This window comes from Hippocampus zosterae, chromosome 2, assembly GCF_025434085.1.
Source record: "Hippocampus zosterae strain Florida chromosome 2, ASM2543408v3, whole genome shotgun sequence".
In the NCBI taxonomy this organism is placed as follows: Eukaryota; Metazoa; Chordata; class Actinopteri; order Syngnathiformes; family Syngnathidae; genus Hippocampus; species Hippocampus zosterae.
The window spans coordinates 6314518-6341446 of record NC_067452.1 but is presented as its reverse complement, the minus strand read 5'-3'; the positions used below and the strand labels follow the sequence as shown (position 1 = coordinate 6341446).

Sequence of the window (26929 nt, the reverse complement as noted above, 5' to 3'; positions counted from 1 at the left end):
CGTAGTCTCTCCAGCGTGTCCTGGGTCTTCCTCGGTGTCTCCTCCCAGTGGGACATGCCCGGAACACCTCACCAGGGAGGCGCTCAGGAGGCATCCGAATCAGATGCCCAAGCCACCTCATCTGGCTCCTCTCGATGTGGAGGAGAAGCGGCTCGACTCTGAGCCCCTCCCGGATGACCGAGCTCCTCACCTTATCTCTAAGGGAGAGCCCGGACACCCTGCGGAGAAAACTCATTTCGGCCGCTTGTATCCGGGATCTCGTTCTTTCGGTCACGACCCATAGCTCGTGGCCATAGATGAGGGTTGGGACGTAGATCGACCGGTAAATTGAGAGCTTCGCCCTTTGGCTCAGCTCCTTCTTCACCACGACAGACCGATACAACGTCCGCATCACAGCAGACGCTGCACCGATCCGCCTGTCGATCTCCCGCTCCCTTCTGCCCCCACTCGTGAACAAGACCCCAAGATACTTGAACTCCTCCCCAACCCGGAGGGGGCACTCCACCCTTTTCCGACTGACGACCATGGTTTCAGATTTGGAGGTGCTGATTTTCATCCCAACGGCTTCACACTCGGCTGAGAAACGCTCCAGTAAGAGTTGGAGAGCCCCGTTTGAAGGAGCCAACAGCACCACATCATCTGCAAAAAGCAGGGATGCAATACTGAGGCCCCCAAAACGGACCCCCTCAACGCTTCGGCTGCGCCTAGAAATTCTGTCCATAAAAGTTATGAATAAAACCGGCGACAAAGGGCAGCCTTGGCGGAGTCCTACCCCCACTGGAAACGATTCCGACTTACTGCCGGCAATGCGAACCAAACTCTGACATCGGTGGTATAGTGACCGAACAGCCCGTATCAGGGGGTTCGGTACCCCATACCTTCGAAGCACCCCCCACAGAACTCCCCGAGGGACACGGTCAAACGCCTTCTCCAAGTCCACAAAACACATGTAGACTGGTTGGGCGAATTCCCACATACCCTCGAGGACCCTGCTAAGGGTGTAGAGCTGGTCTACTGTTCCACGGCCGGGACGAAAACCACACTGCTCCTCCTCAATCTGAGGCTCGACTTCCTGACGGACCCTCCTCTCCAGCACCCCTGAATAGACCTTACCAGGGAGGCTCAGGAGTGTGATCCCTCTGTAGTTGGAACACACCCTCCGGTCCCCCTTTTTAAAAAGAGGGACCACCACCCTGGTCTGCCAATCCAGAGGCACTCTCCCTGTTGACCACGCGATGTTGCAGAGGCGTGTCAACCAGGACAGCCCCACAACATCCAGAGCCTTGAAGAACTCCGGGCGGATCTCATCCACCCCTGGGGCCTTGCCACCGAGGAGCTTTTTAACCACATCGGTGACTTCAGCCACAGAGATAGGAGAGCCCACCTCTGAGTCCCCAGGCTCTGCCCACCGGTTCACAACGTCCCGAGTCGAAGTCAGCAGCGCCCCATCCCCACTGTACACAGTGTTAGTGGTGCACTGCTTCCCGCTCCTGAGACGTCGGATGGTGGACCAGAATTTCCTCGAAGCCGTCCGGAAGTCGGCTTCCATGGCCTCACCGAACTCTTCCCACGCTCGGGTTTTTGCCTCGGCGACCACCGAAGCTGCGTTCCGCTTGGCCTGTCGATACCCATCAGCTGCCTCTGGGGTCCCACAGGCCATAAAGGCTCGATAGGACTCCTTCTTCAGCTTGACGGCATCCCTTACTGCTGGTGTCCACCAGCGAGTACGGGGGTTGCCGCCACGACAGGCACCAACCACCTTACGGCCACAACTCAGATTGGCCGCCTCAACAATAGAGGCACGGAACATGGTCCACTCGGGCTCAATGTCCTCCGCCTCCCCCGGAACATGGGAAAAGCTCTGTCGAAGGTGGGAGTTGAAACTCCTTCTGACAGGGGATTCCGCCAGACGCTCCCAACAAACCCTCACGATACGTTTGGGTCTGCCAGGACGGACCGGCATCTTCCCCCACCATCGGAGCCTACTCACCACCAGGTGGTGATCAGTTGACAGCTCCGCCCCTCTCTTCACCCGAGTGTCCAGAACATGCGGCCGCAAATCCGATGATACAACTACAAAGTCGATCATCGAACTGCGGCCTAGGGTGTCCTGGTGCCAAGTGCACATATGGACACCCTTATGTTTGAACAAGGTGTTCGTTATGGACAATCCGTGGCGAGCACAGAAGTCCAATAACAAAACACCACTCGAGTTCTGATCGGGAGGGCCGTTCCTCCCAATCACGCCCCTCCAAGTCTCACTGTCATTGCCCACGTGAGCATTGAAGTCCCCCAGCAGAACAAGGGAGTCCCCAGCAGGAGTACTCTCCAGCACACCCTCCAAGGACTCCAAAAAGGGTGGGTATGCTGAGCTGCTGTTTGGTGCATATGCACAAACAACAGTCAGGACCCGTCCACCCACCCGAAGGCGGAGGGAGGCAACCCTCTCGTCTACCGGTGTGAACCCCAATGTACAGGCACTGAGCCGGGGGGCAATGAGTATGCCCACACCTGCTCTGCGCCTCTCACCGTGAGCAACTCCAGAGTGGAAGAGAGTCCAACCCCTCTCGAGAGAACTGGTACCAGAACCCAAGCTGTGTGTGGAGGCAAGTCCGACTATATCCAGTCGGAAATTCTCTGCCTCACACACCAGCTCGGGCTCCTTCCCTGCCAGAGAGGTGACATTCCATGTCCCAAGAGCTAGCTTCTGCAGCCGAGGATCGGACCGCCAGGGTCCCCGTCTTTGGCTGCCGCCCAGCTCACATAGCACCCGACCCCTTTGGCCCCTCTCATGGGTGGTGAGCCCATGGGAAGGGGGACCCACGTTGCCTCTTCGGGCTGTGCCCGGCCGGGCCCCATGGGTGTAGGCCCGGCCACCAGGCGCTTGCCAACGAGCCCCACCTCCAGGCCTGGCTCCAGAGTGGGGCCCCGGTGACCCGCGTCCGGGCAAGGGAAACCTTGGTCCATATATTGTAGTCATCATAAGGGTCTATGAGCCATGCTTTGTCTGGCCCCTCACCTAGAACCTGTTTGCCATGGGTGACCCTGCCAGGGGCATAAAGCCCCAGACAACTTAGCTCCTAGGATCATTGGGACACGCAAACCCCTCCACCACGGTAAGGTGACGGCTCACGGAGGGGTATATATATATATATATATATATATATATAATGTATACATCCATCCATCCATCATCTACCGCTTATCCGGGTCGCGGGGGCAACAGCTTTAGCAGGGAAGCCCAGACTTCCCTCTCCCTAGCTACTTCTTCCAGCTCTCCCCGGGGGATCCCGAGACGTTCCCAGGCCAGCTGGGTGACATAGTCTCTCCAGCGTGTCCTGGGTCTTCCCCGGGGTCTCCTCCCGGTGGGACATGCCCGGAACACCTCACCAGGGAGGCGCTCAGGAGGCATCCGAATCAGATGCCCAAGCCACCTCATCTGGCTCCTCTCGATGTGGAGGAGAAGCGGCTCGACTCTGAGCCCCTCCCGGATGACCGAGCTTCTCACCTTATCTCTAAAGGAGAGCCCGGACACCCTGCGGAGAAAACTCATTTCGGCCACTTGTATCCGGGATCTCGTTCTTTCGGTCACGACCCATAGCTCGTGACCATAGATGAGGGTTGGGACGTAGATCGACCGGTAAATTGAGAGCTTCGCCCTTTGGCTCAGCTCCTTCTTCACCACGACAGACCGATACAACGTCCGCATCACAGCAGACGCTGCACCGATCCGCCTGTCGATCTCCCGCTCCCTTCTGCCCCCACTCGTGAACAAGACCCCAAGATACTTGAACTCCTCCCCAACCCGGAGGGGGCACTCCACCCTTTTCCGACTGACGACCATGGTTTCAGATTTGGAGGTGCTGATTTTCATCCCAACGGCTTCACACTCGGCTGAGAAACGCTCCAGTAAGAGTTGGAGAGCCCCGTTTGAAGGAGCCAACAGCACCACATCATCTGCAAAAAGCAGGGATGCAATACTGAGGCCCCCAAAACGGACCCCCTCAACGCTTCGGCTGCGCCTAGAAATTCTGTCCATAAAAGTTATGAATAAAACCGGCGACAAAGGGCAGCCTTGGCGGAGTCCTACCCCCACTGGAAACGATTCCGACTTACTGCCGGCAATGCGAACCAAACTCTGACATCGGTGGTATAGTGACCGAACAGCCCGTATCAGGGGGTTCGGTACCCCATACCTTCGAAGCACCCCCCACAGAACTCCCCGAGGGACACGGTCAAACGCCTTCTCCAAGTCCACAAAACACATGTAGACTGGTTGGGCGAATTCCCACATACCCTCGAGGACCCTGCTAAGGGTGTAGAGCTGGTCTACTGTTCCACGGCCGGGACGAAAACCACACTGCTCCTCCTCAATCTGAGGCTCGACTTCCTGACGGACCCTCCTCTCCAGCACCCCTGAATAGACCTTACCAGGGAGGCTCAGGAGTGTGATCCCTCTGTAGTTGGAACACACCCTCCGGTCCCCCTTTTTAAAAAGAGGGACCACCACCCTGGTCTGCCAATCCAGAGGCACTCTCCCTGTTGACCACGCGATGTTGCAGAGGCGTGTCAACCAGGACAGCCCCACAACATCCAGAGCCTTGAAGAACTCCGGGCGGATCTCATCCACCCCTGGGGCCTTGCCACCGAGGAGCTTTTTAACCACATCGGTGACTTCAGCCACAGAGATAGGAGAGCCCACCTCTGAGTCCCCAGGCTCTGCCCACCGGTTCACAACGTCCCGAGTCGAAGTCAGCAGCGCCCCATCCCCACTGTACACAGTGTTAGTGGTGCACTGCTTCCCGCTCCTGAGACGTCGGATGGTGGACCAGAATTTCCTCGAAGCCGTCCGGAAGTCGGCTTCCATGGCCTCACCGAACTCTTCCCACGCTCGGGTTTTTGCCTCGGCGACCACCGAAGCTGCGTTCCGCTTGGCCTGTCGATACCCATCAGCTGCCTCTGGGGTCCCACAGGCCATAAAGGCTCGATAGGACTCCTTCTTCAGCTTGACGGCATCCCTTACTGCTGGTGTCCACCAGCGAGTACGGGGGTTGCCGCCACGACAGGCACCAACCACCTTACGGCCACAACTCAGATTGGCCGCCTCAACAATAGAGGCACGGAACATGGTCCACTCGGGCTCAATGTCCCCCGCCTCCCCCGGAACATGGGAAAAGGTCTGTCGGAGGTGGGAGTTGAAACTCCTTCTGACAGGGGATTCCGCCAGACGCTCCCAACAAACCCTCACTATACGTTTGGGTCCGCCAGGACGGACCGGCATCTTCCCCCACCATCGGAGCCTACTCACCACCAGGTGGTGATCAGTTGACAGCTCCGCCCCTCTCTTCACCCGAGAGTCCAGAACATGCGGCCGCAAATCCGATGATACAACTACGAAGTCGATCATCGAACTGCGACCTAGGGTGTCCTGGTGCCAAGTGCACATATGGACACCCTTATGTTTGAACAAGGTGTTCGTTATGGACAAACCGTGACGAGCACAGAAGTCCAATAACAAAACACCACTCGGGTTCTGATCGGGGGGGCCGTCTTCCCAATCACGCCCCTCCAGGTCTCACTGTCATTGCCCACGTGAGCATTGAAGTCCCCCAGCAGAACAAGGGAGTCCCCAGCAGGAGTACTCTCCAGCACACCCTCCAAGGACTCCAAAAAGGGTGGGTATGCTGAGCTGCTGTTTGGTGCATATGCACAAACAACAGTCAGGACCCGTCCACCCACCCAAAGGCGGAGGGAGGCAACCCTCTCGTCTACCGGTGTGAACCCCAATGTACAGGCACTGAGCCGTGGGGCAATGAGTATGCCCACACCTGCTCTGCGCCTTTCACCGTGAGCAACTCCAGAGTGGTATGTATACAATACAATACAATACATGCTGATTTATATAGCGCTTTCACAACAGCGGCAGCTGTAACAAAGCGCTTAACAAAACAGTTAACATCAAGTAAAAGAATAAACACAACACATAACATAACACACAGTCACGCAGGCATAACCACTTTTCCATCACACGCTTTGTTGTTTGAAGCAGTTTGAGATGAAAGAGGCGAGAATCAAAGTTTCCTTTAACCAGTGGATCAGAGACGTCATGCTCAAAATGTGCACACGTCAGCTACAAGCTAAGTTTCAAAGTCAACAAGAAGCTGTAGCATCCATTGACGAAAAGAGATTGGTTCTCTTCTCCTGTCCCATGGAAATCCATTTCAATTCTAAGCGGCGACTCACGGTTCCAAATGCGCATCAGCGCTCTGCGCCAACGCTCCTCTCTCCTCATCCTCAACTTCAGCAGCCATCCATTCAGCCGCACCAACGCCGACTGTCCAACAGCATCCAGACAGAGTCAGGATGCTGTTGCATTCTGGGACTTCCGGGTAGAGTGAACGCTGGCGCGTTTTGGCTGCCGCTGCTCTCCCACAAACTTTTGTGTTTTATGGTGTTTTTACGCTCGATTGTTTTACTGTTTCGCATGGAATCACGATCATCATCTCACAGTCATTCCACCCAGCCCCCATTCACGCCTGCCTCGCACTCTCAACTATCTTCGACTGTTTCGTCCCGGCGTCTCAGCGTCCTACCTGTCAACCTGTCGCTCCTCCATCGACCTGTCAAGGGTCTGCTCCAGTACTCGTTGGCCGAGCTCCTTCGGCTCCGCTTCCAATGGCTGGGCCCTCCTCCTGCTCTACACCGGCTCCCGGACATCGTTCGCTTTCCTTCCCGGAAATATATTCATCGTGGGTCTCGTCGGGGCTTCTGCCTCAACCGATCCAACACCATCGTCTCCTTCTGGTCTTCCTCCCGTCGGCCATCCAGAAACGGCGGCCGATCCATCGACCATCGTGCGTTAGCCGGCTTGGCTAGGTCGGCTAACGGCCCCCGCAGCAGCGAGACTGCCGCCGTCAACTTCGGGCTACTTAACATCCGTTCGCTTACTGGGAAGGGTAATCTCATTCAAGATATCCTCACGGACCGTAAGTTTGACATTCTCTGCTTGAATGAAACCTGGCAAACTCCCGGGGACTTCTCACAGTTGAACGATTCCACTCCCACGGGATTTGTTTACATTTCCAAGCCCCGCGATTCTGGTCGCGGAGGAGGTCTCGCGATAGTATACCGCGAGAAGTGGAAAGTACTTTCGGTTTCTCTCCCGCCACTTTCCTCCTTTGAATGCCTTGCCTGTCAAATATCCGGACCCATCCCCACGATTATTGCCACATTGTACCGCTCCCCCAAACCCAACCGCGACTTTTTAAATGAAGTGTCTACTGTCGTCACCCATCTCTCCTCTCTGTCACCAAATGTAATAATCCTGGGAGATTTTAATATACATATGGACAACACTGCTCTTCCTCTCACCATTGACTTCACTTCTTCAATTAACAGTCTTGGTTTTGATCAATTTGTAGATTTTCCCACACACATCAAAGGTCACACCCTGGATCTGATCTGCTGCTCTGGTATTTCCCCCTCCAACTGTACTGCTGATGAACTTCCAATAACGGACCACTTCCTTATCTTATTCAACATTACACTCCAGCTCTCAACTGCCAAATCACCCCGGACCATTGTTTACCGTAATATTAAAGACATTAACATTGACTCTCTCACTGCATGGCTGACCACCCTGACTCCGGACATTGACTCCACTCCTGATGATTTGGTTTTCCAATATAACTCTGGTCTCACCAGCATCCTCAATACGCTCGCCCCTGTCAAGTCCCGCTCTGTCCTTTTTACTCGGTCTGCCCCTTGGTTCACCCCTCATCTACATTCCTTGAAATCCCAAACCCGGCAGCTTGAGAGACTTTATAGGAAAACCGGCCTCACTGCTCACAAGGACATCTATGCAGCTCAGCTATCCCTCTACAAGGATTCCATCTCTCAAGCAAAATCACATTACTACTCCGGACTCATCTGCTCCAATGCTGGAAATACTAAGACTCTCTTTTCCCTTTGGAACAGAATCACTCAACCTCCTGACTCCCTACCACCTCACTTTTACTCTCGTGACACCTGCAATGCACTTCTCCTCTTTTTCAATGAAAAAATCAACAGAATCCACCAGCATCTGGGCTCCTCTGTACCTTTCCCCTCATCTGACCCTCTCACCCCTTGCAAACTGTTCTCTTCTTTTGAACTCCCCCATCTCTCATTAATTTCAGACCTCATCATTAAATCCAAGACTTCCTCCTGTCAGCTTGATCCCCTCCCCACAGTTCTGGTCAAATCCTGCCTACCCTCTCTGCTTCCCTTCATCTCAGCCATTATCCATTCCTCTCTGTCGACTGGAATTGTTCCTGTGCTCTTCAAAACTGCAGCTGTCACCCCAATCCTGAAAAAAACTGGTTCAGATCCCAATGACTTCAATAACCTACGCCCCATTTCCCATCTTCCCTTCATCTCGAAAATTCTGGAGAAAACTGTCGCCTCTCAGATCCACTCCCACCTCACCGACAATAGTCTTTATGAACAATTCCAGCCCGGCTTCCGTCCCCGTCACAGTACTGAAACAGCCCTCATAAAAATCACAAACGATCTTCTCATGGCAGCAGACTCTGGCCTTATTTCCATCCTCATCCTCCTTGACCTGAGTGCAGCCTTCGACACAATCTCTCACCCCATCCTCCTCAATCGACTCTCTACCATAGGCATCACCAACACCCCTCTACATTGGTTCCACTCATATCTCACTGGCCGCTCTCAGTTCATTCAAGTTGATTCTTTTACTTCACAATCCCTCCCCGTTTCTTCTGGTGTTCCCCAGGGTTCTGTCCTCGGTTCGCTCCTCTTCATTGTCTACCTCCTTCCACTCGGAAACATTTTCCGCAAATTTGGCTTACACTTTCACTGCTTTGCGGATGACACCCAGCTCTATCTCTCCAGCAAACCCGACGCTTCTCTCCCACCCTCGTCCCTCTCTCACTGTCTCTCAGAAATCAAATCTTGGTTCACCCACAATTTCCTCAAGCTAAACAGCAATAAAACTGAACTCCTACTCGTCGGTACCAAATCCACTCTAAACAAAGCCGACAGTTTCTCCCTCACAATTGATAATGCCACTATATCTCCTTCCCCCCAGGTGAAGAGTCTGGTTGTCATCCTTGACAGTTCACTATCCTTTCACTCCCACATCAATAACATTACCCGGTCCGCTCATTTCCACCTTCGCAATATAAACCGCCTCCGTCCCTCACTCACTCCGCACACCACCGCTATTCTTGTTCACAGTCTCGTCACTTCCCGTATTGACTACTGCAACTCACTCCTCTTCGGTGTCCATCAAAAATTCCTCCATAAACTTCAACTTGTTCAGAATTCAGCAGCCCGGATCATCACGAGAACCCCCTCCTTCCATCATATCACCCCCATCCTCCGACAGCTCCACTGGCTTCCTGTCAAACTTAGAATCAACTTCAAAATACTTCTCTATACATTCAAAGCCATCCATAACCTTGCGCCCCCCTATCTGTCAGATCTTCTTCAAATCTCCATTCCCTCTCGCTCACTCAGGTCCTCATCCTCCCTCCACCTTTTTCTACCCTCTGCCCGTCTCAGTACAATGGGGTGCAGAGCCTTCAGTCGCTCTGCCCCCAAACTCTGGAACTCACTTCCTCCCAACATTCGTAATATTGACTCTCTTTCCTTATTCAAAACCCAGCTCAAAACCCACCTATTCAGACTTGCCTACCCGCCTTAAATCTTTCTTTCTTTATTTATTATTTTATCTGTGTTTTACTATTGGTCTTGGCTGTACAGTGTCCTTGAGTGTTGTGAAAGGCGCTTACAAATGTGATGTATTATAACAGCGTCAACATAGCCACTGAACAAAACGGGGTTGTGAAAAATGCTGCCCATTACAGGCGCAAAAAACACAAGCGCCCCAGGTCTGTCCAGCACCGACAGTCAATGGCGCCGACATTCCTCCCAACCAAAATCTGTGCTGGTACAGGCGTGCTGCCGAGAAGGCGCAGCCACCTAGCACAGATGCTTCTCCTTTGACGAATGTTGTGGCCAAAAAAACGCTGAAAACAGTCCATATCAGGTCTGCACAATGAAACAACAAACATGTGACAAAACAAAAGACAAAAACACCAAAAACGAACAAAAAAGCAAGGCTCTTGAAGAGCACTTGCCGAAGGCTGCCTACTCGGGCGCCATCTTGGAAAAAAAAAAAAATGAAATGAAATGAAAAAACATATAAAATATGTATATATCAGAGCTGTCCGTTTAGCGCGTTTTTATTGGCTTTAATTTAAATGAATTTTAACTGGATTAAAATGTTTCTCGCGAGATTAACGCGGGACACGTCACAACCGGATGTTATGTTGCTCTATAAATACACCAGAACAAAACAACAAGCGCACTGCAGAAGTCCACGCCCATGTCTGTTTTGCCAGCCACGGCAGCACGAGGCACCGAAAACGGATACTTAAAGAGTTTATGAATGGAAAGTTTACTTTTGAAAAGTTGCCCGATTGCTCCACTGACAAGACCAAAGTTATCTGTTCTTCTTTCTCTCTGTATCATACAGGTATACGATGTATGCCACTGACACGATTGTTACTTGTTTGGAACTATTTTGTGTGGAAGGTTACAGTGTTCTGCGTCCATGTAAATAGAGCGGGTGGAGCTTCTCTGTGTTTGTCTGACAGTGGTAGCGACCTAGCGAAAATAAAACGTCTCCAGTGTTGTCATCGAACCAAGTGTAGTCATTCAAAATGAGGTCTACACAAAATCAGTAGAGAGACTTCCGCACAAGAAGGACCAACACAATCAACATAGCCTGACTGTGTTAGGGGGAGTGACCCCCCCCCCCCCCACCTTTCAGAATGGTTTGCCCCAGCAACACGGGGGAAGTGCGTGCGCTTTTTTGTACATCGGGCAGTTTCGATTACAGCGGCACATAATGAACACTGGTGTCCGGTGTCTCGTTATTCTTCAACAAACATAGAGAAACAGATTGCTGTGTTCAAAGTAAACTTGAGAAAAACGAAGTATGCAACCATGGTTTAAATCTACTATAGGCTGAGTACTAGTTTACCTTAGATGTGCACTTTATAGTGTTATATTGCTCTGTTTTGATTTTATATAAAAAGCTGTTAAAGCAGCTGTTGCGTGACAAAATATTGTTTTCACTGTTGTTGATGGATAGTAATATTGTGTGTGAGATTAAGTGTGAATAACTGCTCCAAGTGAAAAATGTAAAATTGAAAATCGAAATTGTTATTTCAGTAAATATTTGCATTTGGCACATAGAAAACTGATTCATGATTCCATGTTGATGAGAGCATTAAAATGGGGGAAAAATAGGACAAAAAATGTAAAAGGAAATTCAGAAACAATAAAAAATGTGTGAGTAATCATGATTAATTTTTTAGTCCATTTGAGTTAATTATGACAGTTGCATTTTTAATTAGATTAAATATTTTAATCGTTTGACAGCTCTAGTATATATATTATATATGTATATGTCTGTCTGTGTATATATCCAAAGCCAAATCAATCTTCTACTCTGGATTAATCAGTTCCAATGAAGGCAACCCCAGATCACTCTTTTCACTCATTTCTAAACTCACTAAACCTGCTGACACTCTTCCCTCACATCTCTATTCCACTGATTTTTGTAATACTCTGGCCTCATTTTTTACATCCAAAATCCAACTTATCCACCAGCAACTCACCCCTTCAGCTGCTCCTAACCCTCCTTCTCCATTCTCCCCGGTTCCTACCCACCTATTCTCTGCATTCACATCCCCATCTGTCCACCAAATCTCCATCTTAATCCAGAAGTCCAAATCCTCTACTTGTCAGCTTGACCCTCTCCCTACTGTTTTAGTCAAAGCTTCTATCCCGGCCCTCTCCCCTCTCATCACTAACATTATTCAAACTTCCCTCTCTACTGGCATTGTACCATCTCATCTCAAAACTGCTGCTGTCACTCCCATACTGAAGAAACCTGGCTCTGATCCCTGCGACTTGAACAACTTTCGTCCCATATCAAACCTTCCGTTCATCTCCAAACTTCTAGAGAAAACAGTAGCTGCTCAACTTCACACCCATCTTTCCTCCAATAAGCTATACGAACAATTTCAATCTGGCTTCCGTCCCCTCCATAGTACTGAAACTGCCCTCCTCAAAATATGCAATGACCTTCTTCTCTCTGCTGACTCCGGTTCACTCGCCATCTTCCTCCTGCTTGACCTCAGTGCAGCCTTTGACACCATCTCTCACTCCATCCTCCTCGACAGACTCTCCTCCATTGGCATCACCAGCATCCCCCTCTCCTGGTTCCGCTCCTATCTTTCTGACCGCACCCAGTTTATGCAGCTCAAACGTTTTAGATCTCACCCCTTTCCCCTCACTTCAGGTGTTCCTCAGGGTTCTGTCCTTGGCCCATTGCTATTTCTAATCTATCTTCTTCCCGTGGGTAATATCTTCAGGAAACATCACATTCATTTTCATTGCTACGCGGATGACACCCATCTCTACATCTCTACCAAACCTAATACCGTACTTCCACCATCCTCCCTAACCAACTGCCTGCAGGAATTAAAATCTTGGTTCACCTCAAATTTCCTCAAACTGAATAGCAATAAAACTGAATTCCTCCTTATTGGCACTAAATCCAATCTAAACAAAATAAACAATTTCTCCATTACCTTCGAAAGCTCTTCCATCTCCCCCTCCCCTCAGGTCAAGAGTCTGGGTGTCATCCTTGATAGCACCCTCTCCTTCACCTCACATATCAACCACATCACTCGTTCTGCATATTATCATCTTCGAAACATCCACCGGCTCCGCTCTTCTCTCACTCCTCAGTCCACTGCTATACTTGTACACACCCTCGTCACCTCGCGACTCGATTACTGTAATTCCCTTCTGTTTGGTCTCCCTCAAAAAACCCTCCATAAGCTTCAGCTGGTCCAAAATTCAGCCGCCCGCATTATCACACTCACGCCATACATAAACCATATTACACCTGTCCTCCAACATCTCCACTGGCTTCCCATTTTACACCGCATTCAATATAAAATCCTGCTACTCACATTCAAATCCATTCATGACCTAGCCCCTCCATACCTATCTGACCTCATCCATATTCCTACGCCTGTCCGCTCTCTTCGTCCCTCCTCCTCTGTCCTCCTCTCTGTCCCCCCTGCTCGCCTCGTCACCATGGGAAATAGAGCCTTCAGTCGCTCTGCTCCCCAGCTATGGAACTCACTCCCCGCTGACCTTCGTAATACAGCCTCATTAACACATTTCAAATCCCGCCTCAAAACACATCTGTTTCGACAAGCCTATTCACTCAGACCATAAAGCCATTGTTTTATTTATTTATTTTGTTGTATTTTTTCTTATCTTATTTGATGTAGTTTTTTAACATTGTACTCGTGATTTTAACTGCTTGTTGTAAGGTGTCCTTGAGTTTCTAGAAAGGCGCCCACAAATAAAATGTATTATTATTATTATTATTATTATATGCAAACTTACGTCTCCAGATTTGGTAGGATGAGTTGTTCTTCCAAGAATGCTCCATTACTACCCTTTTGGCTATAAAGAATCTTGATCCGAGCTAATCATTGGTTGTTTTTTTCAGGCGTGTTTTTCAAATAGCCCTAACTTTGTTATATTTTGTATATTTTTATATACCTGTACTGTATGCTGCAGTTTTTGTGATATAAACAGTTTTTGGGCAATATGTTGTTGCACTTTGTTGCTTGTGTGGTCACACATGTACAGTATGTTGTTATCATACTTGGACGTTCATACAGGACAGGTACCATAGTTGTTTCACTGTTCTCATTAACAAAGTATCTTAATACTTAAATTTTTTTGTTCTGTTAATGTTTGGTATGGACTGTCAACATAGGCAGTTTTTATATGTACCGTATCTTGTGCTGACCAGGCCCAACTGTCAAATTTTAGAAATCAATGTGGCCCCAAGCCAAAATGTTTGCCCACCCCTGCCCTAGAGCATTGATGTCAATTAGCAATGGTGGCATCACAATTTCGTAAACTTCTGAATGGTCACTTGATGGTTGGACAGGCAGCGCTAAGACCCAACTACTTGTATACAAGCAGTTAAAAAGTCATTTCTCCATTAAGATGTCCCTTTAAATCCTGTTCTTCACCAAACAAAAAAGGCAAAGATGTCTCTTTCCGAGTCAGCGGCCTGAAGTGTGCCGCCACAATGAGGACCTCACATAAAACTTTGTTAGCGCCCCCCCCCCCAACCCCCAACACACACACGCACACACACTCGCCTTCCTCCCTTTGAGCTGAGCAGCACTCCTCTCTATTCTTGCATACTCTTAAAGGCCACATCTCCTCTGTTTCTGCTTGACCCCCCCAACTTACCCCCACCCTTCTTCTAGGCTGAAACAAAGAGGACAGAGACAGTGGCGCTCTGTAGCCAGGTGTTCACCACTGCTGCCCTGGGCCGTAAAAGCTCCATCCCTCACCCTGCAGCTGCCCTCGCCGCCGTTCCATTGTGCACTTCTATTGTGCGGCCGCCCGCCCTTCGTTGATTCATCGGCCACACAGGGGACGATCATTCAGATGTTTGTGTGTGTGTGTGAGGGGTGCGGGGGGGTGTTTGTGCATGCATTGACTACGCGTGCCTTGGAGAACGTCGCAAGTCTCCGACTCCTCCCGCCGTTATCTGCGTGCCTCATTGTGACACAGCCTCCCTGTGATTGGTGGACATGCTGGTGCTTGCAACAGGGGAATGGCTGACATTGTTCCTCCATCTGTTCTGCTTCTCACTGTCCAACGTGCCTCTGTAGGGAAAACACCGATCTGCAACCGTCCCATTCGGAGTCTTCTACACTTTCACCTGCAGACTTCTATCTAAGAATCTAAACATGTGGAAACTGGGTTGGAGATTTTTTTTTTGTTCCCATATTTCTACGCTGATGCACTGATGATCCTGTAAGTGAGTATGTGCGAGTCATGAGATGATACATGCAGGCCTTCAATGTAATGTTCATGCACAGACATGCTGCCTTCCTTTGTGAGGCTGTGTGTTTTAGAAAATGATAGTGGAGCTGATGTGATGGTCTTCCCACTTTGAGACGTGAAGTAATGCAGCTCGGAATGAATAAAACAAACTTGACACTTGAGGTGAGCAGAGTGGCAAGTTTACATGTTGACAAAACGCTGGATGTACACTGCAGGTCCAACGACCCAATTCCAATTTCATGCCTATGTCAGATTTAAAAATATATATATATTTTTTACTATGCTCTCATGTACATTTCATGTGATGCGTATCAGATGAGTGTCTTTACATTCACAGTAAACGCGGCCAAATTGTAAATAACTCCAATAGCAATAAAACAAATATTAAACATTACAAAGCTTTTGGATGGCCTCATCTTACTCTTCCCATCATTGATTCAAATGAAAGTAACCATAGAGTGCACTTTTTCACTCACATCCCACTAATGCTGAAGCTATATAGGCTGTATATAAAGCTATGCTTTCTATTTTATTTTGTGTTGTTTTGGCAGAGCCAGGTGTGTATGTCTAATGTACATGCACTCTGTGCATTGTGATGACATCAAGCTAGAATGGTTGGGGTATTTCCGGTCTGTGCGTTTATGCTGCACTCCCATTGGCAGATATCTGTTCTGTCAGATTTTTCTCCACATTCGTAAGAGTTCTGATACGATTCCATGTTTGTTTGTTTTTTTCCCCCCGCTATCTTGCTGTCACACATATTCCAAAGGACCAGAAAAAAATGTTCACTTAAACCATGCAGTGTAAATATTGTCTGTTTGAAAGAAGGCTTTGTGTGTGTTCACTTTTGGCAGTGGACTTGCCCGAAGTTAGCTTCACTTGGAAGTGTGTGTGTGGATGTGTGCGCGCTCATTCGTTTGGCTGTGGAGCGTTAGTGTCACTGGGGAAAGCCCAGTAGCGCCGTAGTTGGGTTATCTCACCGTGGTGGTCAGTGCCAGACATCCCCCAGTCTTTCCCAACGACACCCCAGAGCCCCCCGGCCCCCTCCCCAACCCGCACAATTTCAACCGCCAACCTCAGGGCTCCTAAGCGCCAAGCGGTATGTTGCATACTGTATGAATTGCACCAGATGGGAGGGGGAGCGGCTCAACTTTGAAAGATGCAACTGCTCCTCATGGCACAATGCTCGTCAGTGTTGTTCTGTTGAGACGAGTTGATGTTGTCAGTGGTTGTTGGAGTGGAACTAGAGTAGCTCCGTTGATTTAGGACTTAAATCTAAGATTTATATAAAGTGTATTACATTTATTTAATTATTATAGTTGTACCATGCTTGGTTGGTTGGTTTGGTTGGTTTGTTTGTTTATTGAACATAAAACATATACAGTAATAATTTGACAGAAAATAAGGTAGATAAAAAAGTAAAAGAAAGAAATCAGTCTTCATTCAACACCGTTATTATGTTCAAGGGAGTAGGATGAAGTAAAAAAACTTATCTAGTCCTACCCCGTTATGTGTTTATATCTACTAAATCATTTTTATCATTTTTAACCTTCTAATCGAACTTTTTTCTCTTTTTTTTTTTGCTACACCAAAACTGTTTGTGGGTCAATGTTGAATGCATGAAAAAAAACATTCTATAGTTTTGTTTTTTACATGTAACCTTATTTGTAGTGTTGCAACTTAATCATTTAAATAACAGGATGTGTTGGATGCCAATCAGGTCAGTGGAATACTGTATTGCTTTCATGAGGCACACATGCACAGAGAGTTTACAGTGCAAATGTTTCCTTTAAAAAAATAAAAGATAATCATGCTCAGAGGGTTTTGAATAAAGATAAGGATCATCTTAAGACAAGTTTCCAATATTTGGAGATCGTCTTTAGGTAGCACAATCAAAAGTGTTCCAAGTAATATTGATGGTGATTCTATGCAAATCCATCCACAGTAATATCTCTCGGAGTGAAATTTAAAACTGAGCATCGCTCTTTTTTGGCTCTTATGAGCTTGTGCTGCTTCAATTAGTGAACTGTCGTTGCCTTGAGGTGTGAAGGTGGTTGACCGATGTGTGGCAGACAAATGTAGTGGCTTGTAGCCGATTTTGCGTTGTCTTGATGGATCGTAGCCCACGTCATATGACATACTCAACGATGCCTCATTGTCATAATGGCGAAAGTCTTGCATGTCAATATTTTTGTCCGTCTTACGGCATAGTGTGACATGTCCTATGTCGTCTTTTGATTGGTTCTTCGGCATTGACCAATTGGAAGACAGCGCCCTCCGACTTATGATGAGAGACTAGGATGTGGTGCACACAATCACAGTGTGGTGTACTGTACAGTATTTAAAAAGTGACTTGAACAAAAGGGGAAATATTGGATACTATATGGAGCATTTCAACTCATGCTACGTTTGCTAAAAGCTAGTAGCTATTTGGCATATGTGGTGTAATTAAACAAATGTGTTACTTGAAGTTCTTTTTGGAGAATAAACAGTCCACTGCCATGTCCCCACTATCCAAGAATGAAAGGATCTATATCCCCGCCCTCACCCCCTCCCCTCCACTTTTCTCAACATAAAATCAACGCACATGCACATTATGCCTCCATCGACAAGAATTTGACAGCTGTTTGTCTCATCTCCCCGACCGACCTGCGCCGGTGGACTGAATCTTGACAGGAGAACACAATGATTGGGCACGGTCTGGTCGGTGACAAAAGTGTTTCTCTGGGAGTCTGACAGCGGACCGTCACAAACGACAACAATGTTGTCGTCTAGCCGAGTCGTGTGGACAAAGCCATAAGACATACTCTGAGAGCCCGCCCCCCCCTTTCTTCCCCCAGACATCGCCTGAACACACGCTCCTGTCTGGGGCGGTTTGAGCGGGCTTTGTGTGTATGGGAGTGGGGGTAGGGGTTCAACAGCTACATCTTAGCAACAGTGGCTTAGTCATGTTGCCACATAGCTCCCTTTTTTATTAAATGCACCCTGTTGCCCTTCCCCTAATCTCCTCCCAGCTTGTTCCTCTGCTTTATCCAAATGACCTTTTCTGGGACGTGCTTTTTGAATGAATGAATTAATTGATTAATTATATAAAGTCTCTTACTTGTCTCCATTGTACCCTGATTTCCATGGGCATGAATGATTGTCATCTTTCGTCGCCCATAGCTTCCCGTTTTTTCCATCGAGTTTTCGACCAGTGGGCCCACCGCACACTCACATGCAAACCATACCAGTCAAAATAAGTATCAGGACATTAAAAGCCCAAAGTTGAATTTGCGAGCGGGGAGGTGAGTTCTTTCCTTCTGCCTGAATGCTTCTTTTTCTCTTTCGTTCTTTCTTTCTTTCCTTTTTTAATCGTTCATACGATGCCCTCCTGACTGTGGTGGAGGGGTTTGTGTGTTCCAATTATCCTAGGAGCTAAGTTGTCTGGGGCTTTATGCCCATGGCAAACAGGTCCTCGATGAAGGACCAGACAAAGCACAATGCATACGATCTTTTCTGATTAATAACACAAAAGGACTTAGTTTTCCCTTGACCGAATACGGGTCAGTGAGATTGGTTGAGTTGCTGTCAAGCTTAACAAGGAGTCCTATTGGACCTTTTTGGCCTTTGGGACTTGGAGGCAGCCGATAGATGCTGACTGGCCAAGCGGACCGTAGCATCGACCGTCACCGAGGCAAAAATTCGGGGGAGGACTTCGGTGACAGCAATTTCCTGACGGCTTTGAGGAAATTCTGGTCTAACATCTGCCATCTCAGCAGACATAAGCAGTGCCCCATTAACACTGTGTATAGTTAAGATGGGACGCTGCTGACTGTGACTCGGGACGTTGTGAATCGGTGGGGAAAATATTTTGAAGACCTTGTCAATTCCACTGACCTGCGCTTACTGAGACAAAGCAGAGTCTGGAGACTCTGACTTGGGCTCTCCTATCTCTGGGGTTGAAGTCACCAATGTGGTTAAAAAGCTCTTCAGTGGGATAGCCCACCGGGGGGTGGATGAGAACCACCAGGAGTTTCTTAAGGTTCTGGATGTTGTGGGGCTGTCCTGTTTGACACGCTTCAACAACATCACATGGACATCAGGGACAGTGTCGCTGGCTTCGTAGACCAGGGTCGTGGTCCCTCTTTTAAAGAACGGGGACTGGAGAGTGTGTTGAACCTAGAAAGGTATCATGCTTCTCACCCTCCCTGATTAGGTCTGGGAAATCTAATCACATTTCAGGAGGAGCGGTGTTAGTAGCTCTCTACCCTCAGGAGGGTTGCTTTAGCAGTATGGGTTACCAAACCCCCTCATATGGGCTATTCGGTCCCTATACCACAGATGTCAGAGATTGGTTCGTCTTGCTGGCAATAAGTCGGCTTGGTTGACTGTGTTGGATGAATTCTGCCAAAGATGCTCTTTGTCACCAATTCTGTTCATAACCTTTATGGATAGAATTTCTAGGCACAGCTGAGGCACTAATGGGGTTTGGTTTGGTGGCCACAGTATTGCATTTCTTCTTTTTGCAGAAGAAGAAGATGAAGATAAACGAAGTCCTGGAGGGTTATTGGGGTTATATATATATATATATATATATATATATATATATAAACCACACTTGAAGCCAATGGCAAGCCACTTACCCAAGTGTCCATCAAATGTGGCATATACCAAGGTGATGCACTCTCCCCACTGCTGTTCTGCATAGGACTGAACCCCCTAAGCCAAGTAATCACCAAGACAGGCTATGGATACCGCCTCAGAAATTGAGCTACAATAAGTCACCTCCTCTACATGGATGACATAAAGCTGTATGCTAAGAGCGAAAGGGACATAGACTCCCTGATCCACACGACCAGGATCTACAGCAGCGACATCGGGATGTCATTCGGGCTTGAGAAATGTAGTCGGATGGTGACTAAGAGAGGTAAGGTAGTCCGCACTGAAGGGCTCTCAAGCAACAATAGCAGACATTGAGGACAGTTACAAGTAACTCGGTATAACACAAGCCAATGGCAACCTCGACCTGGCAACAAGGAAAGCGGCCATGGCCAAATACCTCCAGCGAGTGAGGCAAGTCCTAAGAAGCCAGCTCAATGGCAAGAATAAGACCCGGGCAATAAACAGTTATGCCCTGCCAGTGATCAGATACCCTGCAGGAATAATAAGGTGGCCAAAGGAAGAGATTCAGACCACGGACGTTAGGACCCGAAAGCTCCTAACCATCCATGGAGGGTTCCATCCCAAATCCAGCACCCTGAGACTGTACGCAAGCCGAAAGGAAGGAGGCCGGGGAGTAGTGCGTGTGAGAGCCACTGTCCAGGATTAAACATCCAAGCTCCATGAATACATCAAGGAGAAGGCTCCAACGGATGACGTGCGCCGAGAATGTCTCAGACAATGGGGAACAGTAAATGAGGCGCTGGAAGAGGGACCATCATGGGAGGACAAGCCCCTACACGGGATGTACCACCGGACCATAACTGAAGTGGCCGATCTGAAGAGGTCCTATCAGTGGCTAGAGAGGGCTGGCCTGAAGGACAGCACAGAGGCACTCATCCTGGCTGTTCAGGAGCAGGCCCTGAGCACCAGAGCCATGAGGCCCAGATATACCACACCAGACAAGACCCAAGGTGTAGGTTGTGCAAAGAGGCACCTGAGACGATCCAACACATAACTGCAGGGTGTAAGATGCTGGCAGGGAAAGCCTACATGGAACGCCATAACCAGGTGGCTGGCATAGTCTACCAAAATATCTGTGCGCAGTATGGACTGGAAACCCCAAGGTCTAAATGGGAAACACCTCCGAAGGTGGTGGAGAATGACAGAGCGAAGATCCTGTGGGACCTCCAGATCCAGACTGACAAGATGGTAATGGTGAACCAACCAGATATCGTGATCATAGATAAAGGGCAAAGGAAAACCGTTGTAGTGGATGTAGCGGTCCCAAGTGATGAAAACATCAGAAAGAAGGAACATGAGAAACTCGAGAAATACCAAGGGCTCAGAGAGAAGCTGGAGAGGTAAAGGTGACAGTCGTGCCTGTGGTGGTCGGAGCACTCGGGGCAGTGACCCCCAAACTAGATGAGTGGTTGCAACAGATCCCGGGAACAACATCGGACATCTCAGTCCAGAAATGTGCAGTGCTGGGAACAGCAAGGATACTGCTTCCTGGCCTCTGGTAGAGGACCCGAGCTGAATGAGGGACTGACGCAACCGGAGGGGGGGGGGGGGGGGGGGGGGTGAGATGAGGATTTATATATATACTCCCACATTCCAAAAACATGCGTGGCAGGCTGATTGAGTATCGGTAATCCATCCAAACCGCCGGGTTCCCTCTCGTTGTCAGAGTCACTCTCGTCGTCATGTGGCTCCACAGAAATGATGCCGGCTTTGCCAAAAGCTCGAACAACTGTACTAGCAGATACGTTTGTCCAAGCAGCCACAATCCATTTGCAAATTGTGGCGTAACTAGCCCGGCGCTGCCTCCCACTCTTCGTGAAGTTGTGTTCGTCATTGATCATCCATTTTTCCCATGCCGCTCGCAACTTCACTTTGAAAACCCAGTTGATGCCGATGTCCAGCGGTTGGAGTTCTTTAGTCAAGCCTCCGGGAATGACTGCAAACTCGGAGTTCATTTGCTTGACTTTGTTTTTCACCGCTGGTGTGAGATGGGCACGCATGGAGTCGCAAATCAAGAGTGACGGCGAGGCATGGAAAAAGCCATCCGGTCCCTTAACATACACCTCACTTAGCCCTTAGCCACTCCATCCAGCCCTTTTGGTTTGCTTTCACGATGACGCCGGCTGGAAACTTTTCTTTCGGCAGCGTCTTTCGCTTGAAAATCACCATAGGTGGCAGTTTCTGTCCGTTAGCATGACAACCAAGAACGACAGTAAAAGCTGACTTCTTCTCCACAGTGTGGTTCACCGGGAGGGATGTCGAAAGTCAGCGGGACCTCATCCATGTTGGTAATGTGGTTAGGCTGGATGCGTTTGTCGACAATCTTTTTACTGCAGTAGGTGCGGAAAACGGCCAGCTTTTCTTTGTAGTCCGCTGGAAGTTGCTGAGCCACGGTCGTCTTCACTCTCACAAATAGATGGCGCCGTTTCATAAAGTGAAAGCACCAAGACAGACCTCCTTGAAAATGTTAAATTTTCAATTCTTCGGCTAACGCAGGTGTCACCAACATTTTTGAGGGTGAGAGCAACTTCATGTGTACCGATTGTGTGAAGGGCTACCAAATTGATACACGTCTGAAATAACATATTTGTCCAAAATACCTTCAATAATATGAGGATGGGTTATTTTTAATACTTGATTATTTAAATTGTCAGACTTTGATCGTGTTTCGAAATGTCTCACAGTACTGCCAATGTTTGCATTTTTAAATCATAATTTCTACTAGCAAATCACAATGTCCAGGCACTGGCGGGCTACTCAAGTGGTCTTCACGGGCTACCTGGTGCCCGCGGGCACCATGTTGGTGACCACTGGGCTAACGTTTTCGCCCTTAGTCGAATGGTGACCATGGAGACGCTTCTGCTGGCTGCTCTTTGATCAAGAATCCACCGCTCCAGTTGGTCTTCCAACTCGGGCCACCTCGCCTTATTTCCAAGGAAATTCTGCTTCATCTTTTTGACTTGGCGAAGCTCGTTCTCCTGCTTCCTCCATTTGTGAACCATGGATTCGTTGACATTAAATTCTCTGGCGGCTGCTCGATTCCCATGTTTCACTGCATAACCGATGGCTTGGAGTTTGAAATGCGCTTCGTAGGCGTGTCTCTTTGTGGAATTCATTTTCGGGGGTTCTTGGAAACCAAAACTGAAGTTGTTTTGCAATAATGCACATACTCACATTTTATATAGGTGCTGGTACCTGCTAGAGGCGTGCCTTTAGCGTCCACTTACACGCCCACCCTTCACTCATTGCCGGACCCACCCCCTGCGTGTCTGTCCTCACTCACGTCCACCTCTCTTCATATATCTACATATATGTGCACGGAGGCGCTTCACTGATTGGCCGACCTCTTCTCCGCATGCGTGCGTGTCGTCACTCACGTACACATTTTCTCTCTCTCCATATATTTACATATAAGTGCACGGACGCGCTTCACTGATTGGTCGACCTCACTTCCGCCTTTTCTCTATATAAACAGCGTGTCGGGTCTCAGCCAGATTTTGGAACTCAGCTCATATAAAAGACGCTCCGCATTATAAGGCGTCCTGTCCATTTTGGAGAAAATTTTAGACTTTCAATGGCGCCTTATAATCGTGAAAATACGGTACTTTTAATATACTTGTTGAGCGCAGTCTCAGTCAGGGGTGCTATTTCTGTATTTGACACATACACAAAACGCACTGTATTATTGGGCGCAGCCAGGCATGGTAAAACATACGCCAGCTTAAACATACGGCATGCATGCACGCATGCTAAAAACACGTTTTTAAAAAGGCAACGGAAGCAAAACTGCGTTCGGTTGTACTTTATTTCGCCATTTTACAATGTACTCACGCGACTGGTACCTGCTACGGGCATGCCTTTAGCGTCCTCTTACACACCCACCCTTCACTCATTGGCGGACTTCCGCATGCCTGTCGTCACTCACTCCGCCTTTTCTCTATATAAACAGCATGTCGGCCAGAGGTGCTCTCAGTCAGGCTTTGGAACTCGGTGCATACACTAGACGCTCCGCATTATAAGGCATCCTGTCCATTTTGGAGAAAATGTAAGACTTTTAATGGCGCCTTATAGTCGTGAAAATACGGTAACTAATTTGGCCCACTTAAAGTGAAAAAGACAAAACTAACTTCGGCTTTGGTCGGTGAGGTCCAGGTTATGCCTCTATGAGGGTCTTGCTCTGCAAGAAATGAAGCATACACACCTTTCACACGTAACATTTTGTTCACTTTAAACAATTCACATTTTCCACAATTTGTGCTGTATCTTGTGATACAGTGTCTTTTATTGCCATTTGTACTACTCATAAATATTCTAGTAATAATAGAATTTAATGATTAATATCCATAAATAAAACATCTTCATAAATGTCTTAAGAATATGCACAAATCTGACTTAAATTTTACTTTATTTTTCACATCTGTCCTTCTCCAATGGTTGTACACTTGAGTCTTCCAACAGCATTTAAATGACTTTTCTGCTGAATGTGTCGCTTGAGGTAGTCCAGCTTCCATTTAGTCCAGTTGTTGGAAGCCAGGCGTGCCCAAACATTTTTGACCAAAGACTACTTTTCGATCAACCAACCTCCCGCGATCGACCCGTTATCGCGCACACGCACACACATACACAGGCATGCCATGATGAGCAACAGCCTGAAGTGTAGGCATGCGACACAGTTTTGCAGCCTGTTAACTATCGTAGCTCACGTGTACCGTTTTAAAATGCTTCTATCAGCCCTGCAGATTCCTATTCTTTGCGCGTGCCCTCTGAGAATTGTGCACGAAACAAACTCTGAATGAGACAAATGATAACGATAAACGATGTAGGTCAACAGCTTCGATCACAAACTGCAATTGCAGACTGCTGAGCGCTAACAACTTCTGTTGATGCATTAAAAAAAAAATTTTGTGAAAATGAGACTGATACAATGATTAGGGTGCAGTGTACATTAACACAAAAAATATATTGCTAACATGCACGAAGACACACAAATGGTTGGTTGTTTTTTTTTTGTCCTCTGCAACCCTCACGATCGACTTGGGACCATTCCGCGAGGTAGTGTGTATGTACTGCATGTGTGTATCTGCCGCTGTCTGTGTGTTGGCACATGATTACTTCCATCAATTGAAGGCTTTGTTAGATTAGGCCTCTTTAGCGCATATGATTAGACAGTCAGTACACTGGGTACCTTGCCCCTCGTTTAAAGTGAACTGGGTTAAACTGCGGTTGACCCGCAGTTCATTTCTGTTAGTGTCGAGCACATTCTTCCTTTACGTTCTGACCGTGTCTTTTTCACTGAACAAACGCCACAGTGCTTCAAAGTTAGTGACACTCTTTAACTGTAGGGCTAGTCCCGTCGACATGACCAGTTCTTTCACTTCTTCTTCTTCTTCAGGCATCAATGACTCCAGGATTGAGGTGGCTACAATTTACCGGATGTCCGAGAAAGCTCCATGGGCCAGAAGAATCATGCGGAAGCAGGACCTGGCCACATCCTCGATTTGGGGCTTGAGTATCTCCACGTAGCAGGCGCTGACCGTCAGGCTGGCAGCGCTGACGAGCCTCCCGCCATGGAGGATCAGGGGGAGAGCGACGCCGGTACCACCCCTACTCCCCTTGCAGCCGTGGCAGAGGCAGATAGCTGTTACGGCAGAGAGGGCAAGCCATGGGCTTCTCCCACTCCGCGGCTTACTGGTGACCTCAACCCCCACAGAGGCGAGAGCGGCTCATCTCACAGCAAAAGCACCCACCAGCCGCTGTGTCGGACCCCGTGTGTGGACTTGGGGACCGAAGGACCACCCGAGCCGCCTGTCGAACTTTCGTCAGAGGGCCGACGAGACGGGCCTGCCCTGCTCCAGCACCCACCCTTGTCTCAGGAAAACCCCTCCAATTCTGGGCCCGCACCCGCCTTTGCCGACGAGCAATATCAGGCCAAACTGGGATTTGCGCTCAAACTGGGCTATTCCGAGGAGACGGTGCGGCTGGTGCTCTCCAAGCTGGGACCGCGCACTTTGATCAACGACATCCTGGGAGAGCTGGTCAAACGGGGCTCTTCAGATGGCGAGCAACCCTTCGGGTCGTCTGCCTCCACTTCAACGTCATCGTCCTCTTGTTCCTCTTACAGTTCCTCCGATTTGCCAGCAGCTCTGGGATTGGACTCACCGTGCCTGCCAGACCCTCTGTGTGACCAAGAAATCCTGCGGCCTGTCGTGGTGGACGGCAGTAATGTGGCCATGAGGTAAGCGGGCTTTGTGGCCATAGCGAATAGTCAGCACTTTTCGGGGGAGATTCTTCATATTCGTATGTTGCCTCTTCCCTGTAGCCACGGCAACAAAGAGGTGTTCTCCTGCCAGGGCATCCAGCTGGCTGTTGACTGGTTTTTAGAACGCGGCCACCATGATGTCACGGTTTTCGTTCCAGCATGGAGGAAGGAGCAGTCTCGGCCAGACGCCCCAATTACAGGTCTGTTCGATCGAGTCTGGACAGAAGATTAAATGGAGCTTTACTCCATTAAATGGAGCTCACTTTTCTCTGCAGACCAAGAGATCCTGCGGCGTCTGGAGAAGGAGAAGATCCTTGTGTTCACTCCTTCACGTCGCGTGCAAGGTCGGCGTGTGGTCTGTTACGATGACCGCTTTATCGTCAAGCTAGCTTACGAGTCGGACGGCATCATCGTGTCAAACGACAACTACAGAGACCTCGCCAATGAGAAACCTGAGTGGAGGAAGTTCATCGACGAGCGACTACTCATGTACTCCTTTGTCAATGACAAGTAGGTCTGCGGGTTGAAATCATGCAATTAAAGCCAATAATTGTTGGCACTCGGTATATGCTAAGCAATCCTATGTACGATTCAATTTGAAATTGCAAACAAACAATTTACATTCACGCAAGACCCAACGAATTGACCTTTAATGGCGGAGATGACAGGAATATATTTTTTATTATTGGCTGGCCTCTTTTTAATCATTCATCTATCCATCCATTATCTGATCCACTTATCCTCACACACCTCAAGAGGTCTTCAGAGTTTATCCCGCAGTTGAATAACTCGATTTAAACATCATGACACAAATCCGACATAACCAACTCCGAAATTCTTGTAGTACGCTCTTGTTTCTGGTCGTCTTCCCTCCCCGTCTGTCAGATTCATGCCACCAGATGACCCACTCGGCCGACACGGTCCCAGCTTGGACAACTTCTTGAGGAAAAGACCTGTGATGCCCGAGCAGAAAAAACAGCCTTGTCCGTATGGTGAGTACACAGTGGGATCATGTCAACATCATTTAAG

At 48.7% G+C, this 26929-nt stretch overlaps 1 protein-coding gene across 4 annotated transcripts in view; it reads left to right on the top strand.

Annotated features, from left to right (window-relative positions):
* LOC127595795 (probable ribonuclease ZC3H12C) overlaps window positions 1-26929 on the top strand; it is a 38936-nt gene that overhangs the window by 9216 nt on the left and 2791 nt on the right. For 2 of the 4 annotated variants that reach the window (XM_052057601.1, XM_052057604.1), the window contains 4 exons: window positions 25034-25876; window positions 25961-26100; window positions 26176-26410; window positions 26786-26892. In XM_052057601.1, coding sequence (XP_051913561.1) covers window positions 25092-25876; window positions 25961-26100; window positions 26176-26410; window positions 26786-26892 — 1267 coding nt within the window. In that variant the 5' untranslated portion in view covers window positions 25034-25091. Of the gene's footprint in view, window positions 1-14390; window positions 14951-25033; window positions 25877-25960; window positions 26101-26175; window positions 26411-26785; window positions 26893-26929 lie in introns of all 4 variants that reach the window. The other 2 variants (XM_052057602.1, XM_052057603.1) reach the window with 2 other exon arrangements.